Genomic DNA, 25,058 nt, shown 5'->3' with positions numbered 1-25,058 from the left:
AGTACATCTTTTTCAAATCGTTATGCATCTTATCATTTCCCAGATAAACAGACATAGTATAACTGTGATCTTTCATGTAAAAGTTTCTGTATAACTTCCAAATTCTTGAGTACACAGGCTTTATCTCAGAATAACAGACAATCATCAGATTCAAATCTGCTATCCTGATTCAATAATTATTTCATTCAATACCCGTTTATCTTACAACTCATTATCACTTTACTAGGCTTTACAGATCTGTTGTAGAAACATCAAGCTTAGCTTTAAGTTCAGCTAAAACTATTCTTTCATCAGTCAATAGCAATCGAGTATTTATTGCTCATAAAGTAAACAAAGAATTTTCTACTCAACATATCAACAACCATATTTACTTTTCCTGAATGAAAATCAATTACCAAATCAGGGTCTTTCAATAATTCAAACCATATACTCTGTGTCAAATTAAAATCTTTCTATACCATCAGGTGTTTTAAAATTTATGATCAGTATATATATGATATTTTCACCATTTAGATACTGTTACCAAATTCTCAGTGCAAACATAATAATTATCAATTCAAGATCATATATCGGGTAATTCTTTTTCCCTATAGTTTTATCTGGCTAGAAGTATAGACCATTACTTTACCTTTCTTCATCAAAATACAGTCTAATCCATTCAATGATGTATCATTGTGATAATAAATTCCTTACCTGATACAGACTGAACCAGAACTGATGTTTAGGTCATCAGAGCTTCCAACTGATCAAAATTTTAATAACATTTGTCTGTCCATTCAAATCTTACATCTTTCTTTAATACCCATGTCATTGATATAGCTATCATAGAAAACACTTTCACAAAAATTAAAAAGGTTATCAAAGCTTTGAATTATTTCGAGATCATAATCATCAGATAGGTTATATCCATAATACTATAATAGATCTAACATTTCCACAATATAAATTGAACAATACCTCAACCTTAATAATATTTTTCAATTTAAAGAGGAAAACTAAGGGTGATTCCAATATCAACCAGTGCAATAATACAGTATCTATAATCTGTGTTCCATATTACCAAACTCCCATGATCAAGTCAGAATTCATAACAGTAATAAGTATAATTACCACTGACCAATGAATATCTTTCACAGATAAACCTTAAAATAACAAGAAAATTGAGATAACGAAATCCAAATTGCAAAGCTACACTAAATTTCCTAGACGGTAATCCATGTTGAATAATAGAAAGATTGATGACATCTCAGAGAAAGTCCAGAAGAGTAATATTGCACATTCACACTATAAATAGTCTTAATAGAGACAGTGTAACTTGCACATTTGCCATTCAGAACTTCAACCAACAAAAGTAGAAAATAGCATCATACGAATCTTATCATCATGTCTTTTATCACCTATAATGTCTTGGAAAACCGAAGAAAAGTAAAGTAATACCACTCATGAGTCAATCAGGCTTGCAATAATTTCCCTCTATTACCATGTTTAGCCAGCCTTTCCATATAATGATTATAACATCCAAACATGAACAGTTACATATATCTCTGAGAATAACAGTGCATAGAGAATTCCCATATAAAATACCCAAAAGAGATTGATGTAATATACCCAATTATAACAGCTGTATTCAAATATTTTTGCAATTTCATCACTAATCCACTAACATACATAGTCATTAATAATCTTACATTATTCAGTTCACTGAAAGAGTCAATTAGGAAGAATTTTCGGCTAATCTGTTCTGTAAATATCGTATCTAGATAAGTCAGTTACTCATAAATAACTTCTTCCTTAACAATGACATCACATGTTCAAAATAATCTTCAGAAAAATCTGATATCTCTTTTAATGTCATCTTTACTTATTAACCCATTCTCAATTTTGACTCCATTATTAATCATTCAGCCTCTGAACCCTTCTTTCATACTTATGAACTTAATTAATATAAATCTTATAAATTTTCATTATATAAAACTGTACTGGTAAGGGGGTGGAGATCGTAAGCCTTAAAATTTAACTTTCATAAATACACACATATCACTTAACATGTATCATTATATGTCCATTATAAAATAATTATTTCATACTTTTATGAGTCTCCTTTCATCATAAGTAACATTTTTACTCAGGCACGTGAGTATCGCTTTCAGCAGTATCGAAATTAGCTTGGTTGGAAAGAATCTCTGCCTATTTGTGAAACTGTTTTCATCGGAGTTAAGAGATATCACACTATCACAGGTTATATAATGGCATGTATTTCTATACTCCACATATTTTATGTTTAGTCTGAGAACTGACTAAATCGTAGCTCTGATACAACTAAATGTAACACCCTTAACCCGTATCTGTCACCAGAACAGGGTTACGAAGCATTACTGGAACTTTCAAAACATTTTTAGATAATTCAAATTATTACTATTCATTCCTTGAGATTTATTCATAAATTCCCTTAAATGGACTCTCGAGGCCCAAAATGAGCATTAGAATCGAGTCGAGACTTAATCAAAAACTCTAAGAATTTTTCGCGAAATTTCAAAAATTTTCCAAGGTGTAGGGTATAACGCTCCTCACCCGTATTCGATGTCGGAACAGGGTTACAAGACATTATCGGACTTACATCACAAACAATCATACAATTCTGAGTCATAAATTTCAACCAAATTTAAATCCATTTGCTTTCAGTCATAAAGTCCCTAATACGAGCCTACGTGGCCCAAAACATGTGTTGGAAGTGATCTGGAAATAAATCAAGAACTTAGGAAATTTTTTTACAAAACTTAAAAGATTTTTTCCATGTACAAGGGTCACACACCTGTGTGGTTTGGGACACGCCCTTATGGGCAGGCCATGTGGTCACACACGCCCATGTCCTTAACTTGTGTAACTCTCTGTTTTGCAAGGCATGAACAAATAGAAGTCACATGGCCAAGCCACACGCCCGTGTGCTAGGCTGTGTGATTAATTAATTTTCATAAAATAGGTGCAGACTTCACACAGCCAGGACACACGCCTATGCCCGAGGTAGTGTCCCCCACACGGCTGAGACACACGCTTGTGTCTCTGCCTGTGTGCTCAATTCTGAGCATTCTGTTTCTCAAAATTAAGGTGCAGGGGACACACGGCCAAAACACATTCCCATTGGGCAGACACACGCCCGTGTTTCTACCTGTTTAGACAAAAATAAAGGCTATCTACCAAGCCAATTTGCCACCCTTATTGCACACACATACACAACAACAAATGGCACAATTTATAGCATACTTAGACAACCAAAACACCCACAATCAAGGCTAAAACATGTCATTTCAATACCTAACATAATTACAACATCATATTTTACCAAACCAAATCATACCAAACTCACATTCTTCAAGCTTCAATATGACTACCCTTAATATGCATTGTATCATATAAATCTTCTAGCACACCAATGAACCAAACTCAATCATTTAACAACAAAGCTATATAGCCATAAATAAACATTTAGCGAATCATTACAAAACACATAAACAGAAGGCATTGCCATGTATACTTATATAAATAGGCTTACAAACATTTTAGTCAAAATAAGCCAATTACATGGCTAAATACCAAATCACCTTAAACAAATATCAGCCAACACATTTGGCCAAATTCATAATGACACATATATCGAAATGATCAAGTCCCTATACATGCCATATACTTAAAATGTTTAAAATAATCGATAACCAAAATGACAGTTTGATAGTGTGATGCGATCTCTGACGATCTCCAATCCGAGCTAGCTTGGTAACACTATAAAACATGGAAAAATAAAATGGAGAAAGCTATATCGCTTAGTAAGCTCGTATGAAAGAAATAAACAAATCTTACCGTACATTTTATATTTAAGTAATATAATATAAGATAACGTAATTTACCATAATCTCATGACCATAATTCATTCATTCACAAATTTACCTTGAAATCGTCACTTCAGGAATTTAATAATCATAAGCTTTATGTAGATACATGAACCATCTCGTAATAATTTCATAATTATTCTCATCATTAGCATACCAATGAACCACTCAGAATAATAATATCGGATACTCGGGATACCTTGCACAGAAGGTGTCACATATGTAGCGATTGCTACTTCTATCTCATAACACATATATGTTCGCTCTCAAGCCATCAACAGGCCTACTCACACAAGCTGTCAGTCAAGAGGTAGCTTCAGGGTGCTGCTCACACAAGCTGTCAAGTAACCGCAACATATGCCAATATACTTAGCCATCGGTAGGATGTACAGGACTAGCACCCGAATCACATAACATAATACCCTAGTGACATGTCACTTGTATCCTAATCTGTTGCTAAAGTTCAATTGGGATTTCTCGCTTTCCAAAACATCGTCGAACGTGCCCGTAGAGTCGTTTACACAATTCATACAAAATTAAAGCATTTAAAATACAATTATAATAAAGCTTATTTACATACGAACTTACCTCGAATGCAAAAACGACAAAAGGGAACTATTCGTCAATTATTTTGTTTTTCCCCAATCTAGATTTGAACTTTATTTTTCTTGATCTATAATGTCAAATTTAACTTATTTAATTATTACATTATTCAATATAGTCCAAAAACACATTATAACAAAAATTACATTTTTGCCCCTAAAATTTCAACATTTTACGATTTAGTCCCTAGCTCGTAAAATGAATTTCATTCAATTTCATCACAACCCAAGGCTAGCCGAATATTACTTGTACACATAACAACCCACATTTTTCATTTATTCACACTTTTCTACACATTTTATAACATGTTACAAGTAAGTCCCTATTTGACGTTTTTATCGAAAATCACTTTACAAATGTTGTTTATCCAACAACAAACATGCATTTTGTATCATCAAACATCAAAATACAAGCACATCCAATATGTGTAAAATTGTAGACTTTAACTTTCTTTCAAATTAATCCTTGAAATAGTTAGATCGAGTTACCACGATCTCAAAAATGTAGAAATCATTAAAAATGGGACAATAACAGACTTACAATTGAGCTTGTATGTAACAACCCAGTTTTAGTTTAAATCAGAACAGTGGTTTCAGAACCAAAAATTCGAGGTCGTAAAATTATTTTAATATTATTTTATGTGTTTATAGCATGTAAATAAGTAAGTGTGAAAATTTCGTGAGCTAATTTTATCGTTTAATAGCTCAATTTGAGAAAAAAGGACTAAATCACATAAAATGCAAAAATTACATTTTATATGTTTAAAGTGCTAAATTGGTATGACTTATTAAATGTGAAGTCCTTATGTTGTAATTAGATCATGATTAGTGGATTTTGACATAAATGGACAACCATTAAATGTTTTGTTAATGTTTTTATTAAGGTTAAAATAGTAATTTGGTTATTAATGTAAATTAAAACAAAACAAAATGAAAATAAACTCTATTATCATCATCCATAACTGATTATTGAAGAGAAAATAAAGCTTTTACATTCAAATAGGGTTCAGCCATTGTTGTTTTTGATTAAGGTGTGATTTTTGATCAGTTTTTGATGTTTTTTACGTTTTTGTGATCGTTGCTTCGTGTTCTAGCTAGCCCATACCTCAATTTTTGAAAGTGTTGATGATTTTGTAAAATTCCATTGATGAATGCTTGAGTTCTTAAATGTTTGATGATGGAAAATGAGTATTTGTTGATAGATTATCATGTTTTATAAAGTGATTTTTGGTGAAATTGCATAAAGGGGTTAATTTGTAAAAATGTGAAAATATGGGGTTAAATGTGTGAATAAATGATAAATATGGGATAATATGTATACTATGAAAATTTGGCTAGTATGAAATTAGAAAGAAATTGTGTAATTTGTGATTTTGTGAAATAAGGACTAAATTGTAAAAATGTGTAACTTTAGGGGCTAAAGTGAAAAATGCCCAAATATGTGACTGTGGATGAAATTGAATAAATTGAGGAATAAAAGAGTTAATTTTGAATGTATATAGATCAAGAACGAAAGAAATCAGATTTAGATCGAGAGAAAACGAAAGTTATCGAATAGTCGACCCATCCGTTTATTCCGACTCCGAGGTAAGTTCATATGCAAATACATACTTTTAATGAATTAGATATGTATTATTTGTCATTGAATTGCAATAAGTATGAACAAGCAACTACGAACAAGAATCGACGAAGTTACGACATCCGAAAGTCCCGTACGAACCTTAGGAATAGCATAGGATACGAATGTCATGACATTAGGTTATCGAGATATGATTACATGTAAGACCATGTTTGGGACATTGGCATTGTATTGAGATTACGTGTAAGGCCATGTCTGGGACATTGGCATCGTTAATTGATTTCGTGTAAGACCCAGTCTGGGACAGTGGCATTTATATGTGATAACATGTAAGATGATATTTGGGATATGGCATTGTACGAGTTATATGTGATTGTCGAGTATCCTTAATGATTCCGAAAGGTTCAACGGGCAAAGATAAGTCAACAAAGAATGTGTTAATGAGATAAACGACTCAGGTACGTACGAAGTTTATATGAGTATTGAAAAGTGAAGTAAGTGATGAGTTACATAATAGAATGAATATGTATTCAAAGAGAAAGGTTTGTGTATATATATGCATGTTTACTTGTATTTGGCATAGTGATGGAAATGTGGTGATTTATATGATAACTTTATTTGTATATGGCTTACTAAGATTTTAAAGCTTACTTTGTGTGTTATTTTCATGTTTTGTAGATTATCAGAGCTAGCTCAGACTCGAGGATCGTCGGGAAACATCATCGCACTATCGATCATCTCGTTCGTATTTTTGGAAGCTTTGTATATATGGTATATGGCATGTATAGACTAGTGTCATTTTGATATGTTTTGAGTTGTGATTATAGCCATGTGATTTGGCTTGTAAATGTTGTTGTGAATTTTGCATTTAAGTTGGTTTAAATTATGTGTTTGATAAGATAAACATATGGTGTATATAATACCTTATATGTTGGCTTATTTGTTATGATTATGTGTGAGGCACACGGCCTGTTCACACGAGCGTGTGACATATGATTTCATGAAATTTTTCTAAGTATTTAGAAATTTTTCTATGTGATCATTTTAGTCCCGAACCACTTCTAAGCATGATTTACGGTCTCGTAGAATCTTTTAAGGGACCTTGTGAATGTTTGTGAATAGTATATTATATTGAATACATATTTGTATAAGAATGTGATGTATTGTTCGGTAATGCCTCGTAACCTTATTTTGGCGATGAATATGGGTTAGGGGTGTTACATTGAAAGTTGGCTAAACCGTAGCTATATCTTCTCCTCAAAAACTTTGGCTAGGGGGACTAAATTGAAGAAGATGGACATATTTTATTTAGTTAATTTGTCTTTATTTACCAAATTACCAATTTACCCTTCACTTAAACTTTATAAATTCACTTACTTTATGCCCATTTTTGTCCACCCTAAAGTATAATAGTCTAATTTTCATTTAAGGACCTCTAATTAAAAATTCATAACAATTTACTACCTTTAACTTCTAGAACTCAAATTTTGCACCTATTGCAATTTAGTCCTTCTAGTCAAATTGAGCACTCAATCGATAAAATTTCTTAACAAAATTTTCACACAACTATTCTATCATGTTATAGACCTTAAAGAAATGATAAAATAAATATTTCTACTTTGAATTTGTGGTTCCAAAATCAGTGTTCTAATTTGACCTAAAGACGGGCTGTTACATAGGGCTTACATGCTTGTGTGGTCCAAGGGACACGCCCGTGTGACCTTGGGACATGCTCGTGTAACCTTGGGACACGTCCGTGCTACAGGCCGTGTTTGACTCTGTGTAACTCTCTGACTTGTGTACACGGTTATGCCACACGCCCATGTGTTAGGCCGTGTAGCACACACGGCTGAGATACACGCCCATGTCTCTCCTCATGTGTTCAATTCTAAGAATTCTGTTTTCTTGAATTTAAGGTGCAGGGGACACATAGCCTAACCACACGCCTATGTACCAGGCCGCCCATGTTTCTGCCCTTGTGGACAAAATAAAGCATTCCTAGCTTCATTTCTCACCTTAAATCATACCAAATTCCTGCACCAAACTTACATCCAAACACCAACCAATCCAATCATTGAATTCAAGCAATTTATAACATCTGATATGATATATTGTTACATGCACTCATGCTTTTAATCTTACCTGTTATAAGCATACTCATTTTAACCTTTCTCAATTAATCAATAATAAACACTTATCTCCATAAATAAACTTAAATACATATATATACATGTACCAAAACATAATCATCACTAGCCATTCCTACGGCTAGATTACAATAATCATTTGTATTTACATGTCAATATGACCAATATAACCTATACATGCCATTGTAACCATAATTGCTTTACCATATTGTATCGACATGGGTCGATGGATAGTATGAGTGATCTCCGCTAAGCTTCCAATCCAAAGAGCTTCTGATTTACTCTAAAACAGGAAAATAAAACTAAGTAAGCATAAAATGCTTAGTAAGTTCATATAACATGGTACTTACATGGTACTTAACTTACCATTCATTCTATTTTGAGGTAACTATGTAAGGCATATTCAATCAATTTGACCTCAAGCCCTACACACATCCTCATTGCCCTTGTTAGCCATATATTACATAATAACATCAAAACATATATGGGCTCAACAACAATCAAGTTTCCATGCACATATGCTTTCCACAACATGTATTCATTTAACATGTATAAATCATCTCTTTTTATTACAAGTATAATTTCATAATAGTTCATCTCGATTTCAGATTATTTCATGTCAGAACTTTACTCATATCATTCAAAATATCAAGGTCACACGAGTAGTAGTACACTCAAGGTGTACAAGTCTATAATCAAGGATGAACGTTCTCATCAAATAATTTCCATATACAAATATCATCATCTCATACTTTCATATATCATTCGTCATGTATCATTATTTTCTTGTATTTCAAATGGATACATGTTATAACTCATTTTATTATTCATATCTTCTCATGTCTGGATTTTCACCCGTTGAATTTATTTGAAATATCAATGGATACCCAGGTAGTACACTCAAGGTGTACAAATCTGGATTTGTCAATTCATATTCAATGGTACCAATAAGGTACTATTTCAAAAAGCACACTCTCGAGCCACACATGTATACAACAGGATTACCAGTCTAGGCTAAATCCTTTTTATGACATATGCTCTAAGGAACTTGATCTGGATTACCCGTTCGGGCTAAATCCAATCCATAACATAAGCTCGAGAAGACTTATATCAGGATTACTCGTCTGGGCTAAATTATGACAGCCTTAAATTGACCCTAGTCGAAAAGTGGTTTCGGGACCACTAAACCGAGTCACCGAAGTATTTGAATATGATATTTATTGTCTAAAATATGTGAATATGAATGTGTGAAAGTTTTAAGCTTCAATTTAGTCGATTGCATGTGAATTTAGTTAATAGGACTTATGTGTGACACTTTTGAAATGTGATAGGTTAATCTATAAGGAACTATTAATGCATGTTATAAAAATGATGGGTTTGCATGTCAAATTAACCAAAAAATCAAGATGGTGGCCGGCCATGCTATGGGTTAAAGCATATTATAAACATTTTGTGTTAATGTTTTATGTTAGAAATAATAAAATAAAAGGTTAGTAATAAAGTAATGAAAAGGGAGGGGTGATGAAAACAAAGTTGTCTCATCCATGCTCCCCCATTGCCGTGACTTGAGGAAGGAAGAAGAAGAGGATTCTCTTGCTTCATGTTCGGTTGGTTGATGTTTAGGAAGAGGTATGTTTGATGTTATTCCATGAAATTCATGCATATTTTTAGATGTTGGTTTAAATTCTTTTGCTATTTGATGGAGATGATACTCGGCCATGGGTGTTGTCTTCTTGGTTGGTGTTTGATGTTGTGGTGATGAGGCATGAAGATGATTGAGTTTGAGTGCTTAATAAAAAGGATGGGTCTTAACAACTTCATGAAGTATTCGGCCATGGTGCTAAAATGTTGTATTGTGTTTAAACTTAGAATTTTTAGTTATATGGATGTGTTAAGTTGCTTGAAATGTTAGATTAATTTGAACTCATCACCAAGTTCTTTAGGCAACCCATGTTAAAAATTTCGGTATTGAGATGTCTAGAACTTTCGGCCATAGTAGCTATGGAGAAATAAGGTTTTTGTTTCTTGTTAAATTGGATGTATCTTGTTGTATGAGTGCTTGAACAAACTATGATTAAATAGATGCATAGATTCAAGGTGGGAAGAATTGGCTATTATGCTTGATACTAATGCCGAATATGAGAATGCTGTACTTGAAAAATGTAGGTGAACATGACAAGTGTATTCGGCTTAGGGCATAAAGGATATGAAAATTTGGTATTTATTTTTGATTGTGTGTGTATGACCATGGATAATTGGCTGCACAAATATTATAAATACATAATGTATGTTAAATTTATTAAGCTACAAAACATTATACATGTTCGGCCAAGGTAAATTATTTGAGTAAAGTATATCTTGATGGTACATTTCGGCTAGTATAAAATGTATATGGATGTCGTATGACTATGTTTAACTTGGGAAGTAAATTGTTTGATTTAGCTCAAGAGCCTAGAGGATCAAAGTTGGATAAGGGAAAGGAAAAAGTGATCGAATAGCCGTCGAAATCGTTCGACAACATCCGAGGTAAGTCTTCGAGTAATGAAACTTAGTTTATGATTTGATTAAGTCATGACATATAAGCATAACAAATAAACGGTGATATAATGATTTTACTTGAATTATATATTGAGGTGATTAGTTTATACCTATGACGGGTAGCCGAATGTGTATAGAGATCATGTTATAAAGCCAATCAAAATCATGCTCTTTGTATGTGGCTATTGAGCCGAAATTGGTAAGGTTTGATAAGTGTCTTGTGTTTAGGCTTTAGTAATGAAAATGAAATATGGATGTGTCATGATTTATTGATATTTGTGCATGATTATTCGAATGATATCCGGGCTAAGTCCCGAAGGCATTTGTGCTAGTGACTATATCCGGGCTAAGTCCCGAAGGCATTTGTGCTAGTAACTATATCCGGGCTAAGTCCCGAAGGCATTTGTGCTAGTGACTATATCCGGGCTAAGACCCGAAGGCATTTGTGCGAGTTGCTATATCCGGCTAAATCCCGAAGGTACTTGGGTTTGGAAGTGAGCGACCTTGCTGTAATAATTTCAATTAATACGCTCATAAAATCCAAACGATAAGGTATGTTTCGTATATGCTTCGGAAAAGTCGATTCCAATTAAATAGTATTCGCTCAATTGATTAACGAACTTTCAGCCTTTAGTTAGGTTTGATACCTTGTGCATGAATATATTGATTGAAGCGTGGAGTAAGTATGATTTTCAGAATATGCATATATGAAATTATTCATTTAGCCATATGAACGTTATACTTTAGTCGTAACTAATTTCATTACTCAAAACTTACTAAGCATTAAATGCTTATTCTGTTTCTTTGATTCTCTGTTTTATAGATTTTGTTCGTCAGCTATCGGACTCGGGATTGTCAAAGTCGAAGTTGTCCACACTATCTAAGCCCTTTTGGTACTCTTTTAGTTAAACTTTGATAACGGCATGTATAGGATTGACCTTCGTTGTTAATTAAGTACCTTTTTGGTATTGTATATATTCGGTTGGCCATGCGAAAATGGCTTATATATTTTGAGCATAGCGTTATAATCATTTTGTATACATATATGGTTATTGAGAAGTGTGGAAATGCTTGGAAATGATTAGCCATCGGAATGGTTAATCACGATCATATTTGGTGCTATGTATGTTAAATGGCTAGTTGAATCATGGAAACTATGAAATAGGTAAAATATGCCTTAAAATAGATGCTGACAGCAGCAGTGATGTGAGTTTGAAAAATCACTAAAAATAGTAGAAATGTAATTAAATAATGAATAAATTATGTAATCGAATATTGACAAGTCTATTTTCATATGGACGAAGCAAAACGACCATATGAGCCGTATTTTATGAGATGTTTAAGTTTTCGTGAAACAGGGCCAGAGCGATTACTGGATCCCCTGTTCTGACTTTTAAAATTTACCATAAATTAACCAGAGATAATTAGAAGTCATTCTTTATATCTATAGATTCCTTTTTGAGTCTAGTTTCATTAGAAACAAACGGCATAAGTATTGAATCTCTGTACAGGGAGATATCTAAGTCGTAATGCATGAAGGTCAGAGTAGTCGAACCCTGAAACAGGGGAGACTTTAACTAATAAACTGTACTAATTGAACCGACCAAAAATTCTAGAAAAAAATATGTAGCTGGATATATGAGTCTAGTTTCATGGAAAATTTATGGAATCAGTTTTCGAGTGCTGGAACTCGAGATATGATTTTTAAGGTGACAGTGATGCAGTTAGCCAGCTTGTCTGGAAATTTTAAAATAAACTGTGTAAATAAATGAATTAAGTTCGTTAACACCTCGTGTTCGACTCTGGCAATGGTCTTGGGTGCGGGGTGTTAATAAATCCTTTCTGTAATGAGGTCAATAGGATTACTCGTCTGAGCTAAATCCCGTCAGCAAAAAATGCAAGACCTCATTCATTTTGGGAAATCACATATCCATCGATTTTTGCATTTATTCAACCGGGATTTAAACATTTTTCAAGCATTATCGGGCATGTGATTATTTCATACATCCATAACATTTATATAATCCAAATAAACACATTCCACATTCATTTCAAGCATGAAAGTAACATTTTTTTATCATTTATCATTTTTCGGGCATTATCGTTGATCGGACTTTGTCATATACAATTTCAATGTCACATATATATGCTATTTATACAATCCACAATGCAACATTTAATTCAAACATATAGACATACACAAATTAGTTACGCGAACTTATCTCGACAAATGTTCGTGTACTTAAAATCTACTAATCCAACATTTTCCTTTTTTCCTCATTCTAGCTTCAAATTTGGTCTATCCAGATCTATACATGTAAATTTTACATCAATTGATCACATTTCATTTTCAAGTGAACTCAATTTACATCCTAGGAAAAATTACCATTTTCCCCCTAACTTTTTCATGAATTCTCATTTCGTCCCTAGGCTCGGAAAATGAAATTTATGCAATTTACCCCCTATTCCAAGCCTAACCGAAATTTCACCTTAAAATTTAAAGCACATATATTCTATAAAATTCAAAATTTTTCTTCAACAAATTTTACATTTTATTCCCTAAATCATGTTTTCATCAAAAATCACTTTGTAAAAGTTGTTTATCTATCAACAACCTTTCATTTTCTACCATAAATTTCAAATTTTTAGCATATACATCCATGACCTAATTTCCATACTTTGATAACCCTTCAAGTTGATCCCCCAAATAGATAAATTAAGCTATCCCGGTTTCAAAAATATCAAAATTACTAAAAACAGGACAAGAAAACTTACCCAATTTGGCCAAGAAAGTTTTTTCTCTCTCTCTTAGGGTTTCCATGGAATATTTTAGGGAAGAAGATGATAAAAATAATTTTTATTTCTATTTAATTAATTTATCATCTTTAATAATTTTGATTTCCAATTTAGTCCTTAGCCTTTTTCTAATTTTCCATGGATGAATCATCCAAAAATATCTACTAACTTTGTATTAATGGTCTAACTACCATATATGGACCTTAAGTTTTGAATTCCATAGCTATTTGATCCTTCTAGCTATTAGAATTCAACTTTTGCATTTTATGCGATTTGGTCCTTCCCGTAATTAAACACATAATCGGTAAAATTTTCTTATCAAAATTTTCACATGACATTTCTATCATATTATGAACCATAAAATAAAATTAAAATAAATTTTATTTTTCAACTCAGTTTTGTGGTCCCAAAACCACTGTTCTGATTTCACCGAATTTGGGCTATTACAAGATTCATATTTGCTAAGCTTTGTAACACAATTCTCAAATGTGGCTAGAAAATGCACTTCATGAGATCCATGAATGTTACAAGAGTATTCGTCAGCCCAAATGGCATCATTAGAATTTCATAGTGACCAAATCACGTACGAGACGTTGTTTTTAGCCCATCACTATTTTCCACCTTTAGTTGATAATATCTATATCTCATATTTGTCTTAGAGAAGGTTGATGGTATAACAGCCCCATTTTGGGCCTAGTCGAAACAGTGGTTTCAGATCCACAAATTCGAGGTCGGAAGAATTATTTTAATATTATTTTATGTGTTATAGCATGATTTTATGAGTGTGTGAAATTTTTGGTGAATTAATTTCAGTGATTGCATGCTTAATTTTGAAAAAGGACTAAATTGCATAAAGTGCGAAAATTTTAGCTAAAGGTGTCAAAAAGCTATGGAGCATTAAAGTAGAGGTCCTTATTGAGTAAATAGACTAATAAAATATTAGTGGTTGGAAATGGAGCCTTCATTCAAGAAATGGCCAAATGTTAGCTGACTTAATTGATAATAAAATAATAAACCTAAAGGAATAACTATTATCTTTTTCATTCCTTCTCTTCACCACCGAAAATTACAGCAAAAAGAGGGTTTTAAAGCTTGAAAATTTCAGCTACTTGGTTTCTTTACAAGTAAGTGATTTTGATGGTCATTTTTGTTGATTTTTGTGTTTTTGGAACCCTTATAGCTTAATCTAGCTAATGAAGGGACTATTTTGCAAAATGGTTAAAAGTCTAGGGTTTTTCCATGAGAGTATTCATGTTGTTTGCTGAATTTTTATAGAAGAAAATGAATTATGGTTGTTAAATGAACAACTTTTGTGAAGTGGCTTTCATGAAAAACCCCTAAAAGGGATTATATTGTAAAAGTTATAAAATAGGTGGTAAATGTGTGAAATAATTGAAATTGTGAGATGCTATAGGCTTAAAGTAGATTCAGCTAGGCTTGGTTAATGAGGAAATTAGATGAAAATCATTTTACGAGCCTAAGGACTAAATTATAAAAATGTGAGAGTTTAGGTTGCCAAAGTAGGAATTTTGGAATATCTTGATTTATGTGATGATTAAATAAATAAATGTTTTCATTATAGATCAAGAAATACGAAATCCGAACCTAGACCGGGGGAAAACCAAGCTAGTGGATTAAATCAAACTAGTCTCCTATATTTTGTATACCGAGGTGAGTTGCACGTAAATATCACAATTCTATTGTTCTTATGCATTGAATTATTGATATTGCATGAATGTTCGATTTTTGTTATGAATATGCATGACAAGGTTTGATGTGGTAAAATTCTCGGATGAACTGTAGGAATAGATCGAATATCCATGCCATGATACTAGGGTTATATGTGAGCCAGTGTAAGACCATGTTTGGGACATGGCATCGGCCTCATTATGTGAGCCAGTGTAAGACCACATTTGAAACATGGCCTCGACATTGTTATGAGAGCTAGTGTAAGACCATGTCTAGGACATGGCATCGGCCTCGATATGTGAGCCAGTGTAAGACCATGTTTGGAACATGGCATCGGCATTATTGTATGAGCCAGTATAAGACCATGTCTGGAACATGGCATTGGCACCGATATATGAGAGCTAGTGTAAGAACATGTCTGGGACATGACATCGGCATCTTACCCTTTTATATGAGGCTTATCGGGTATCCTTTATTATTCCAACTGGTTCAACAGGTGATTTAAAGATTATGACACTATTGAAAAAAGTTATAATTATGTTGCAAGTGGTATAGGTACCTACACGAAACCCATGAGAATGAGCTCGGGTTGTGTATATGAGTAGTAAGATGAAAAAAAGTAAGTTATGTTTATGGTCATTCAAGAATCTTGTGCAAGTGTATAATATGTTATGAGTATGATATTACTTGGTAAAGTGTTGTTAATTATTTACATGTAACTTACTAAGCTTTATGCTTACTCCCTCTTTTTTCCATTTTCTTATAGCATCGCCAAGCTAGCTAGGGAATCAAAAGATGTTGGAAGCTCGATCACACTATCAATCCGAACAATTGGGTATAGTTAGATTTGTCATTTTGAGTACGGCATGTATAGGGACTTGGTCTTTTTGTTAAGTGTTATGCTGGTTTAGCCATAAGTGTTGGCTCAATTTGATGTGATATTCTGTTTGTATAGGCTATTGATGTTGGCTAATATTGATTATTGCTAAATAGATTTGATGAGAATTTTCATGGATGTGGCTGTTGCATGGTTTGTGTTAATAAGTAGGAGATTTGTATATGATAGAAAATAGCTTGGAAATGATGTGTGGATGCCTTGGTATTGGCTGATATGGTCAAGCGTTTATGTGGTATTAGTGTTGTTTGATGTTTTGTAGGTTGGTGTAAGTAAGGGTGACAAAAAGGCTTGGTAAATAGCCTTGTTTTTGTCCACACGGGTAGACACATGGGTGTGTGTCTAGGCTGTGTGTGATACACGATCTGCCCCATGGGCGTGTGGTCCGGCCATGTGTCCCCTACACCTTAATTTTTCAAAACAGAATGGCCTGTAGTAACTACGTAGGCGGAGACACAGCCGTGTGTCTCAACCGTGTGGAGGGCACGACAATAGCACATGGGGATGTGCCCAGGCCGTGTGAAGTCTGCACCTTAATTGCGAAATTAAATTCGCCACATGGCCTAGCACACAGGCGTGTGCCTTGGCCGTGTGCCCCTAAATAGTTGATGACGTCAAAAATAGAATGTCAAGGTTTTACTACACGGGTTAAGACACGGGCGTGTCATGGCCTTGTAGGGGACACGTGCCATGGACACAGGCATGTGCCAGGCCGTGTGAAAACCCCTTTAGGTTCGAATCGAGAAATAAATCCACATGGGCTAGGGACATGGGCGTGTCCCGATATGTTCAGGTCGTGTGAGATAACGGGCCTTCAACATGGCCATGTTAAGAGGACACACGAGCGTGTCGCCCTTCCACACTGGCGTGTGCCCCTGTTTGCATTGAAAATTTTTCAAAGCTTTCTAAAGTGTTCGGTTTATTCTTGAACCATTTCTAAAGTGTGTTTTGGGCATCTTAGGTCCAAACTAGGGACGTTAAGAGGAAGTTTGAAAGTTTTAAATTTGAGCGAAATTCTATAACTCAAAAATGTTTGTATGCATGTGTTTAATACTAGTAATGCCTCGCACCCTGTCCCGACGTAGGATACGAGTAAGGGGTGTTACAGATGCACATTTAAATTGATCGAACAAATCATCAATTCATGACATTGAATATCTATTCTTGATTTCCCACTTATTTAGTTGTTGATAACCAATACATGGCCGCATCAACTCATTTTTCCTTTTTGACAAATAACATTAGAGTTCCCTAAGGTGATATATTCAGACGTATAAAGCCATGGTCTAAGAGATCTTGCAATTGAATTTTTAACTCTTTAACTCCATTGGCACCATACGGTATGAAGCAATAGAAAGGGAAGCTGTACCCGGGTAAACCTCAATTGCAAATTCAACATCACTATCAGGAGGATATCTTGACAATTCTTCTAGAAGCACTTCTGGAAGCTCACATAATGTCTGGACTTGGTCATTTGGCTTTCAATCAAGTTCAAGTTAATAACATAAGTTATACATGCTTCACACTATGCTTGGTCAACCAATCCATTCCTAGAATTACATCAAAATCATCAAACGGTATGATTAACAGATCAATTGAGAATGTTTTATTCTGGATTTCTCATGGGCATTACTTATACACTTGCTCAACGAGCATAATTTGTTTCAAAGTACTTGGAACAAATATTTCTATACTTAATAACCTCGATTTCAATTTCCCTGCTACAACATCAGTAGCATTATCCTTTTTCCTGGTTCGAACCAAATAGGCTCATCCAAGAGCTCTAGCTTCAAATTGTTGAACCATAGAACCAACTTCCCTTATTTGTTTATTCCTTGCTACTGATCCCCCACGACATGTTCCCATACCCCTAATTGTAGGAGTAGATTTTTGAGTAGTCATAGAAACATCAGTAACATTTCTTGAGCACTCTTAAGTCAAATGCTCTAGGGACTCGCATCGAAATATGTAGTAGATTTTTTTAGCACTTGCCCTTGTGTTTTCTTCTACAAAGTTCATAGTTGGGAATTTTGATCTCTTATAGGGCCCTCGGTATTACTCATTGGTATATATGGTTGCCTGACTCTGTCTCTCTTAAACTTGACATTTTTTGGAGTTGATCTCCAAGATCCTCGAGATTTTGTAGTTTTCTAGGTAAGGGTTGTGAACTAGTAGTCCTTACTCCCTTTCCGAATGGTTGGGGAAACTCAACTTTCTTAACTAGGTTTATGGCCTGCTCTACCATATTTGCTCGGTTAGCTGCAACAAAATTTCATCTGAGGAAGGGCCAACATCTTCAACCTTTAGAATTTAGTTTCTACTTTCACAACTCTTTATCAAGGCTTGCTGAGCAGCTCCCACAACTCCCTAGAGTACATCCTCTATTATGCGGAATAAATCCTCATCATCTCAACCCTCATGGTGAGGTCTGTTGGCTCTATTTTTGACTCAAGCATTGACTTGATCGATACTGTGTGTTTCGATTCCTACTATATTTGCACCTTCAATAGAGTGATCACTACTATTAACTTATTCTATAACAACATTTCTCAGTTCACCTAATATTATCAGCTATATAATAGAACAATTCATAATCAGCATCCAAATCTTGACTCAAATTCACCTCGAACTTGGTATGTACTTCTAGACTCAATTTTGAGCTCAGTTTAGTTCGATAATCAACTAAATCTATAGCTTTGATACCACTGGATGTAACACCCCATTCTCGACCCAATCACCGAGTTTGAGCTACGAGATGCCACATTCGTTGCTGGAGCAACTATAAATCAATTTATCCTTATATATATATGTTATTAACTATATTATTCAATATCAATATGATTTTCCATCATTTTCAAGTCTTATACGAGCTTACGAAAGCTTTAAATCTAACCTGAGGTCGAATTAAGACCAATTGTAAAGTTTGCAAAATATCATGTTGACGTTGCAACTTTGGGGGTTTCTTGTCCTGATATGACTCACTGACAATTTCTTACCGCTGACAAGAGCTTGATGTTGTGACATGACTGCTTGTTTCAAATAGGTCCATTTGGTACCAGATTGCATCACCTAAGCAATCAATACTACAATTCAATCCTTTTAGAAATTTAAACCATACACACATACTTAATTCTATCCATTAACATCATTTATACACATATATTAACCAAATTATCAAATTATACTGAACCATAAGACAATTTCTACTATTTCAACCAGTTAACCAATCCAACCTACTCATACCATGTTCATAAGTGTACATTAAACAAATTGTGCACTTGACTTAAATCACAGTGCCAATTCAAACTTCATGATGGCAATTTCGATACAAAACTGACTTTGAAATCTAGGTACATGCCATATAGCAAAAGATAAAAGAACTACACAAACTTTGCTAACTCGAGAGTTGCGGTTCGAATTCTGAATCAATTCTCGCGACTTCGAGATTCCCTAATACCTACGCACAAAATAAAAAAACTGTACGCTGAGTGATAACGCTTAGTGGTACTTCTATAATTCAAGTCAATATAATCCAAGCATTAATCAAATGCATATAATCAACTCAAATTCAAACTTTAGCCATTCCACATACACACTCATGCCAAAAGCTTTCATTATGGAATGAAGCATGTAGATAACCTTTTTTTTTTTTTTTTGCACATCAATTTATTTCATATTAGCATTTAAACTTACCATGTCATACCAATCAACATTAGGATACCAATACTTTCATTATATAGCATATGAAATTGAAGCATAATTTCATCAACAAATACATATGATTGTTATATACTATACTTTTTAATATTTACCTAACCATTTTCCATTTATTTCACTTCCTACTTATTCAATTCATTCCATTATCTATGTACATATTCTTATAACTACACATGTACAAATTGTATGCTCAGTTTTATCTTATCTTTACAATTACTTTCGTGCCTATTGGCTCATTCATACTCAAATCTGCCCCAGGGCTCGATTCTGATCGGTTTGCATAATCTTTTGTATAATTTCTTTATCGTGAATTACATATATGCACACATACAATTCCATATCATCAAATCATTTCATATACTATTATCAATTCATAAGATTATACCAGTTCAATTCAAATAATACATTATAATAGTTTACCAAAAATCGATTTCTTTTATTTTTCGATTTTAAGATTTGATTTCAATGTTTTGCCCAATGTAACCCTAGTAAAATAGGCTCAGATACACGAGTAAACTACACCACACCAACATAGCTTATATGAGCTTAAACTACGCCACAACAAGGCACCAAAGTGCAAAGCACGTAGGTATCAAATGTTTAAACATTTACAAAAGCATCCCTCCACCACACCAAAGTCTTTGAAGAGACAAATAAAACTCGATGATCCGCAATAGATGCTAGATCTCGATATAAACTGTCATAATCTCCATATCATCAGATATCCCATACAAGTGCATTTAACTCTATTAGCATGCCAATCGTATCCTAACCTTTTACTAAGTTCACATGGGTATCAAATATTCATTTGTTCGTTATCATACCCTGTCATAATTCATATTCGCATATTCATATCCTGTAATCATTTACATTTACCTGCCATACCCTGTAATTGGTCACATTTGCATTTTCGTACACTATACACTATACTTGTCTCGTTTTATTTCAATCCAATTCATATATAATTTCACAATTTCATTCCAATTCATCATCAACACACAAATATCTCATATCATATTACATGTTTCAATCCATTCTCATATCACAATTTTTATATAGAATTTTTTATTTTTAAAAATAATATTTATATGGAACCAGAATCAAATTTAAAAAATAAAAATAAAATTTGAGGATTAAAATAATTATTATATTAATTGAAAAAGTGCCAAAAAAATAAATTTAAAAACTTTAATGATAAAATTATAATTTTTTTAATTAAGTGATAAAAATAAAATTTTATTACAGTAACTAATGATGCAATACCCAACTATTTAGAAGGCATTTATATTATTATTTTCATTAAAAAAATTCTTTCCCTTAATTACCCTCCACTTTCGTTACTCTCCCTTGTATTTTTTGTTTTCATTAAATTGAGGCCGTCCGAATGGTCGCCGGAACAGCACAACCGTCATATCAGTTGATCACATTCCGGCGATCTTTTTTTCCGATGTCTCTCTCCAAATTCACGGTCAATCAACGTTGCTAAAATCCGATCATTTGGGGAACAAAAGACTGATGAAAATCCCCCATTCTCTTCCCATAATTTAAAATCTTTCAGATCCATTATTGGATTTTCTTTCTTCCATTGAAACCTTTGCTTAACCCTAGCGCGATTAGTCAACATAATCTTCATTAGGTTTCCAAAATGTTTAAGAAAATTATCAAAGGAGGACAGCGGAAGCATTCCAAATCTGATTCAACGGATGCATCTTTATACGGGTCGGGTCCAAACTCCAATGCCGTCGCCGCTCCATCCCGAAATTCCGACGTCCCTATGGCTCCACCACCGATGGCTACTGTGGAACCGTTGCCGTTATTCCGCGACGTCCCCGTTTCTGATAGGCAGAATTTGTTCATGAGAAAATTACAGATTTGTTGCTTTCAATTCGATTTCTCCGATACCTTGAAATCGGCCCGAGAAAAAGAAATCAAGCGGCAAACACTGCTGGAACTAGTTGATATCATTCAATCCGGTTCAGGCAAAATCATGGAGAGGTGTCAAGAAGATATGATTAAAATGATTGGAGTCAACATTTTCCGGTGCCTCCCTCCGGCGTCTCACGAGAACACGGGCCAAGAAGCGACGGATCCTGGAGAAGATGAAGGGTATTTGGAACCCTCATGGCCGCATTTACAGATTGTTTACGGGCTTCTTTTGAGATATGTCGTATCTTCGGATACGGACACTAAGGTTGCAAAGAGATTCATTGATCATTCGTTCGTTTTGAAGCTGCTTGATTTGTTTGATTCGGAGGATCACAGGGAAAGAGAGTTTTTAAAAACAATTCTCCATAGGATTTATGGTAAATTCATGGTTCATCGTCCGTTTATTAGGAAAGCCATAAATAATATTTTCTATAGGTTTATATACGAAACAGAGAGGCATAGCGGGATTGGGGAGCTTTTGGAGATTCTGGGAAGTATTATCAATGGCTTCGCTTTGCCCATGAAAGAGGAACATAAGTTGTTCCTTGTGAGAGCATTGATCCCTTTGCATAAGCCGAAACCTGTGGGAGCGTATCACCAGCAGTTGTCTTTTTGTATTATTCAGTTTGTTGAGAAGGATTATAAGCTGGCTGACACGGTTATAAGAGGGTTGTTGAAGTATTGGCCTTTGACTAATTGTCAAAAGGAACTTCTCTTCCTTGGAGAACTTGAAGAAGTACTTGAAGCAACGCAGTCTGCTGAGTTCCAACGATGTGTGGTTCCTCTTTTCAGACAGATTGCTCGTTGTCTCAATAGCCCTCATTTTCAGGTAATATATAAGGGACTCTCTTTTCACTATGTCATTTTGGGTTTAAAGAATTCCAGTTGTTTGAGTTTTCGTCCATTATTTTCGTAGTTGTGGAATGTGGATTTGTTGCTAGAATTGGGTTAACAATGATTTTGATGCTCAGTTGTTATCAGCTTGTGATATTTCTCCTTTAACTTTTCATGTTAGTTCTTACTATTCTGAATCTGGAATGGGATTCTTGGCACTCTAGGAAAGCGCTGCATTGTGATACTCATTTCTGATATGTTTTTGGAAATTTGTGATGGATTTTGCATGGTTTTGAACTATGTTACTTGGACTCAAGTACAAGTGTCAGATATGAGTATGAATCCAACACAGGTTTCTTCAAAATTTTAAAGCTTTTCCATGTATTTGGAGTGTTCAAAACTGTATTGGACATGCAGTCAAAAAAAAAAAAAAAAAACTGTATCAGGCATGATGTTGGACAGGGGTAACTTGAAGAAAAATTAAGAAGTCAGAGCTATATGTTTCGAACCTTAGACATTTCTACTTTATGTTCCAGTGGCTTCTCCCTTTCTGTTCATCGTCCGATAGGAAGGTACTAGTTTAAGTTCTCTCCCATGGTGTAGCCTACCTGTTCTTTTTCAATTTCTTTGTCATGGTTTTCTGTTGTCTGAGGTTCGGTCAAAAGGAGGTTAAAAAGAAAAGCTGCTCTTGTATTATATAATGTCTTGCATCATTGGTTTTTCTACTAGCTTCTATCTGTAGATAATGTTTTTATTGCCAAGCACTGTGACTTCGAGATTTCACAATGAACAGTTAATATTAGATTTTATGAACAAATATATGTTGGTCCCAACGTCAACTTGTGGTTGATTTGGAAGTTCTTGCATTCCATTTTTCTGTCATAGATGCTCACATTGACTTCATTTAAACCAAAATTTGAATAACAGTTTCTTTAATAATGTTCGTTTCAAGTTCATTTACTGGTTTCCTGCTTGGTTTCATAGATTGCTTTACAACCCTTCTTTCCTGTAGATTCTACACATTGTAATTTGAATATTCAGTTTGGTGATTATGCGTTTATTGTTTTATCTCCTATATCTTTTTACTTCTTTTTTTCTTTTACTTTAGACCTTTTTTTGGCATTTTCCCTTAAATGCCATTGGTTGAATAGTGCTTAATAGGTTCTTGTCTTAGCTAAGTTTCACACTCAGTGGATTACATTTTGCAAAGGTGGATATAATGGAACATTTGGAGTTCTTGGGTATTTACTTTTTATTAGTAAGGTTTCTACTGTGCTGGTAACAATTTGTATTTGTTGGAGGGAATAGGTTGCTGCAAAATTGTTGACTGTTTGCTTTTCTTCAGAATTCTTCCTAAAGACCATTTGTACTGTAGGTTGCCGAAAGGGCCCTCTTCTTGTGGAATAATGAGCACATCGTGAGCTTAATTGCCCAAAATCGGCAGGCGATATTACCTATCATCTTCGAGGCATTGGAGAAGAACATCCGAAGTCATTGGAACCAAGCAATTCATGGGTTGACTGCGAATGTGAAAAAGATGTTCATGGAAATGGACGCTGAGTTATTTGATGATTGTCATAGACAATTTGAAGAGAAAGAGGCCAGAGCCCAAGAGGTGGAAGAGCAACGAGAAATGACATGGAAAAAACTGGTGGATGCAGCAGCGCATAGAGGGGAAGACAATATGGTTACAGTCTAGCCAATGAATCGGATTGTCAGAGACAATTTGAAGAGAGAGAGGCCAGAGCCCAAGAGGTGGAAGAGCATCGAGAAATGACATGGAAAAAACTGGCGGATGCGACAGCGCAAGACGATATGGTTACAGTCAAGCTGATGAATCGGAGTGGAATTCTTATTTCTTTTCATTTTTGGTTTTGGGGGTCTCAATATGATCATTGAAGATACCTGAGAAAGAGCAGCGATTAATGTAATTTAAAATGTATGGAATTGGGTAGTAAACATGCTACAATTATCTCTGAGGAACAAACTTGTATTTTTTGTCAAGCTTATTTGTTCGTCCAACTCACATCCTTAAAAGGAGGGAAAAAAAGTATTAGATTTTTTTAGTTTGGAATTATTGATACCACTACTTGTATTTTTCTTTGTTTTTTTAAGTGTAACAAGTACATGACAATCAAAATATAAATACAAGAATGAGTAATGTGGGTTTAAGTGTGTTTAAAGGTATTATCTTTTTATTTATTAGTTGGGGAGGGACTTTGAGTAGTTTTTTCCTATTTATAAGTTGGGAAGAGACTTTGAGTAGTTTTAAGTATTGTATCAAACAGACAGGGTTTATTCTTGTACGACTAAAGGTTCGATCAAATTACTCAATCCGGGCATATGCATATCAACATGCCTTATGTATGTTTTGGGCCTTTGTCGCATTTGTTTATAGGTAAAAAGAGGTTAATTTAGTTTTTGCTTTTCTCAAATTAAAAACTTTAGTTT

The 25,058-nt window shown here is 34.2% G+C and overlaps 1 protein-coding gene across 2 annotated transcripts; it reads left to right on the top strand.

The window, feature by feature from the left end:
• Positions 1–21,145: 21,145 nt before the first annotated feature.
• Positions 21,146–24,681, top strand: LOC107918205 (serine/threonine protein phosphatase 2A 57 kDa regulatory subunit B' beta isoform). Of its 2 annotated transcripts, none has more exons than XM_016847746.2 (2): positions 21,146–22,602; positions 23,983–24,681. In XM_016847746.2, the coding sequence occupies exons 1-2, from the start codon at positions 21,493–21,495 to the stop codon at positions 24,304–24,306; spliced, it is 1,434 nt and encodes a 477-aa protein (XP_016703235.1). In that variant the 5' UTR covers positions 21,146–21,492; the 3' UTR covers positions 24,307–24,681. The 2 variants fall into 2 exon arrangements, with proteins under 2 accessions (XP_016703235.1, XP_040967903.1); XM_041111969.1 differs by having other exon boundaries at positions 21,163–22,602; positions 23,953–24,681.
• Positions 24,682–25,058: the final 377 nt, after the last annotated feature.

The sequence above is a fragment of the Gossypium hirsutum genome, chromosome A01 (assembly GCF_007990345.1).
Source record: "Gossypium hirsutum isolate 1008001.06 chromosome A01, Gossypium_hirsutum_v2.1, whole genome shotgun sequence".
Classification (NCBI taxonomy): domain Eukaryota; kingdom Viridiplantae; phylum Streptophyta; class Magnoliopsida; order Malvales; family Malvaceae; genus Gossypium; species Gossypium hirsutum.
Note: the sequence above shows the minus strand (reverse complement) of the source record. Positions and strands in the feature narration are given on the sequence as shown.

Coding starts and splice junctions, on each gene's coding strand:
- LOC107918205 (XM_016847746.2), top strand. CDS start 21,493: ATGTTTAAGAAAATTATCAAAGGAGGACAGCGGAAGCATTCCAAATCT. Junction 22,603..23,982: donor TCAATAGCCCTCATTTTCAG/GTAATATATAAG, acceptor TTTGTACTGTAG/GTTGCCGAAAGGGCCCTCTT.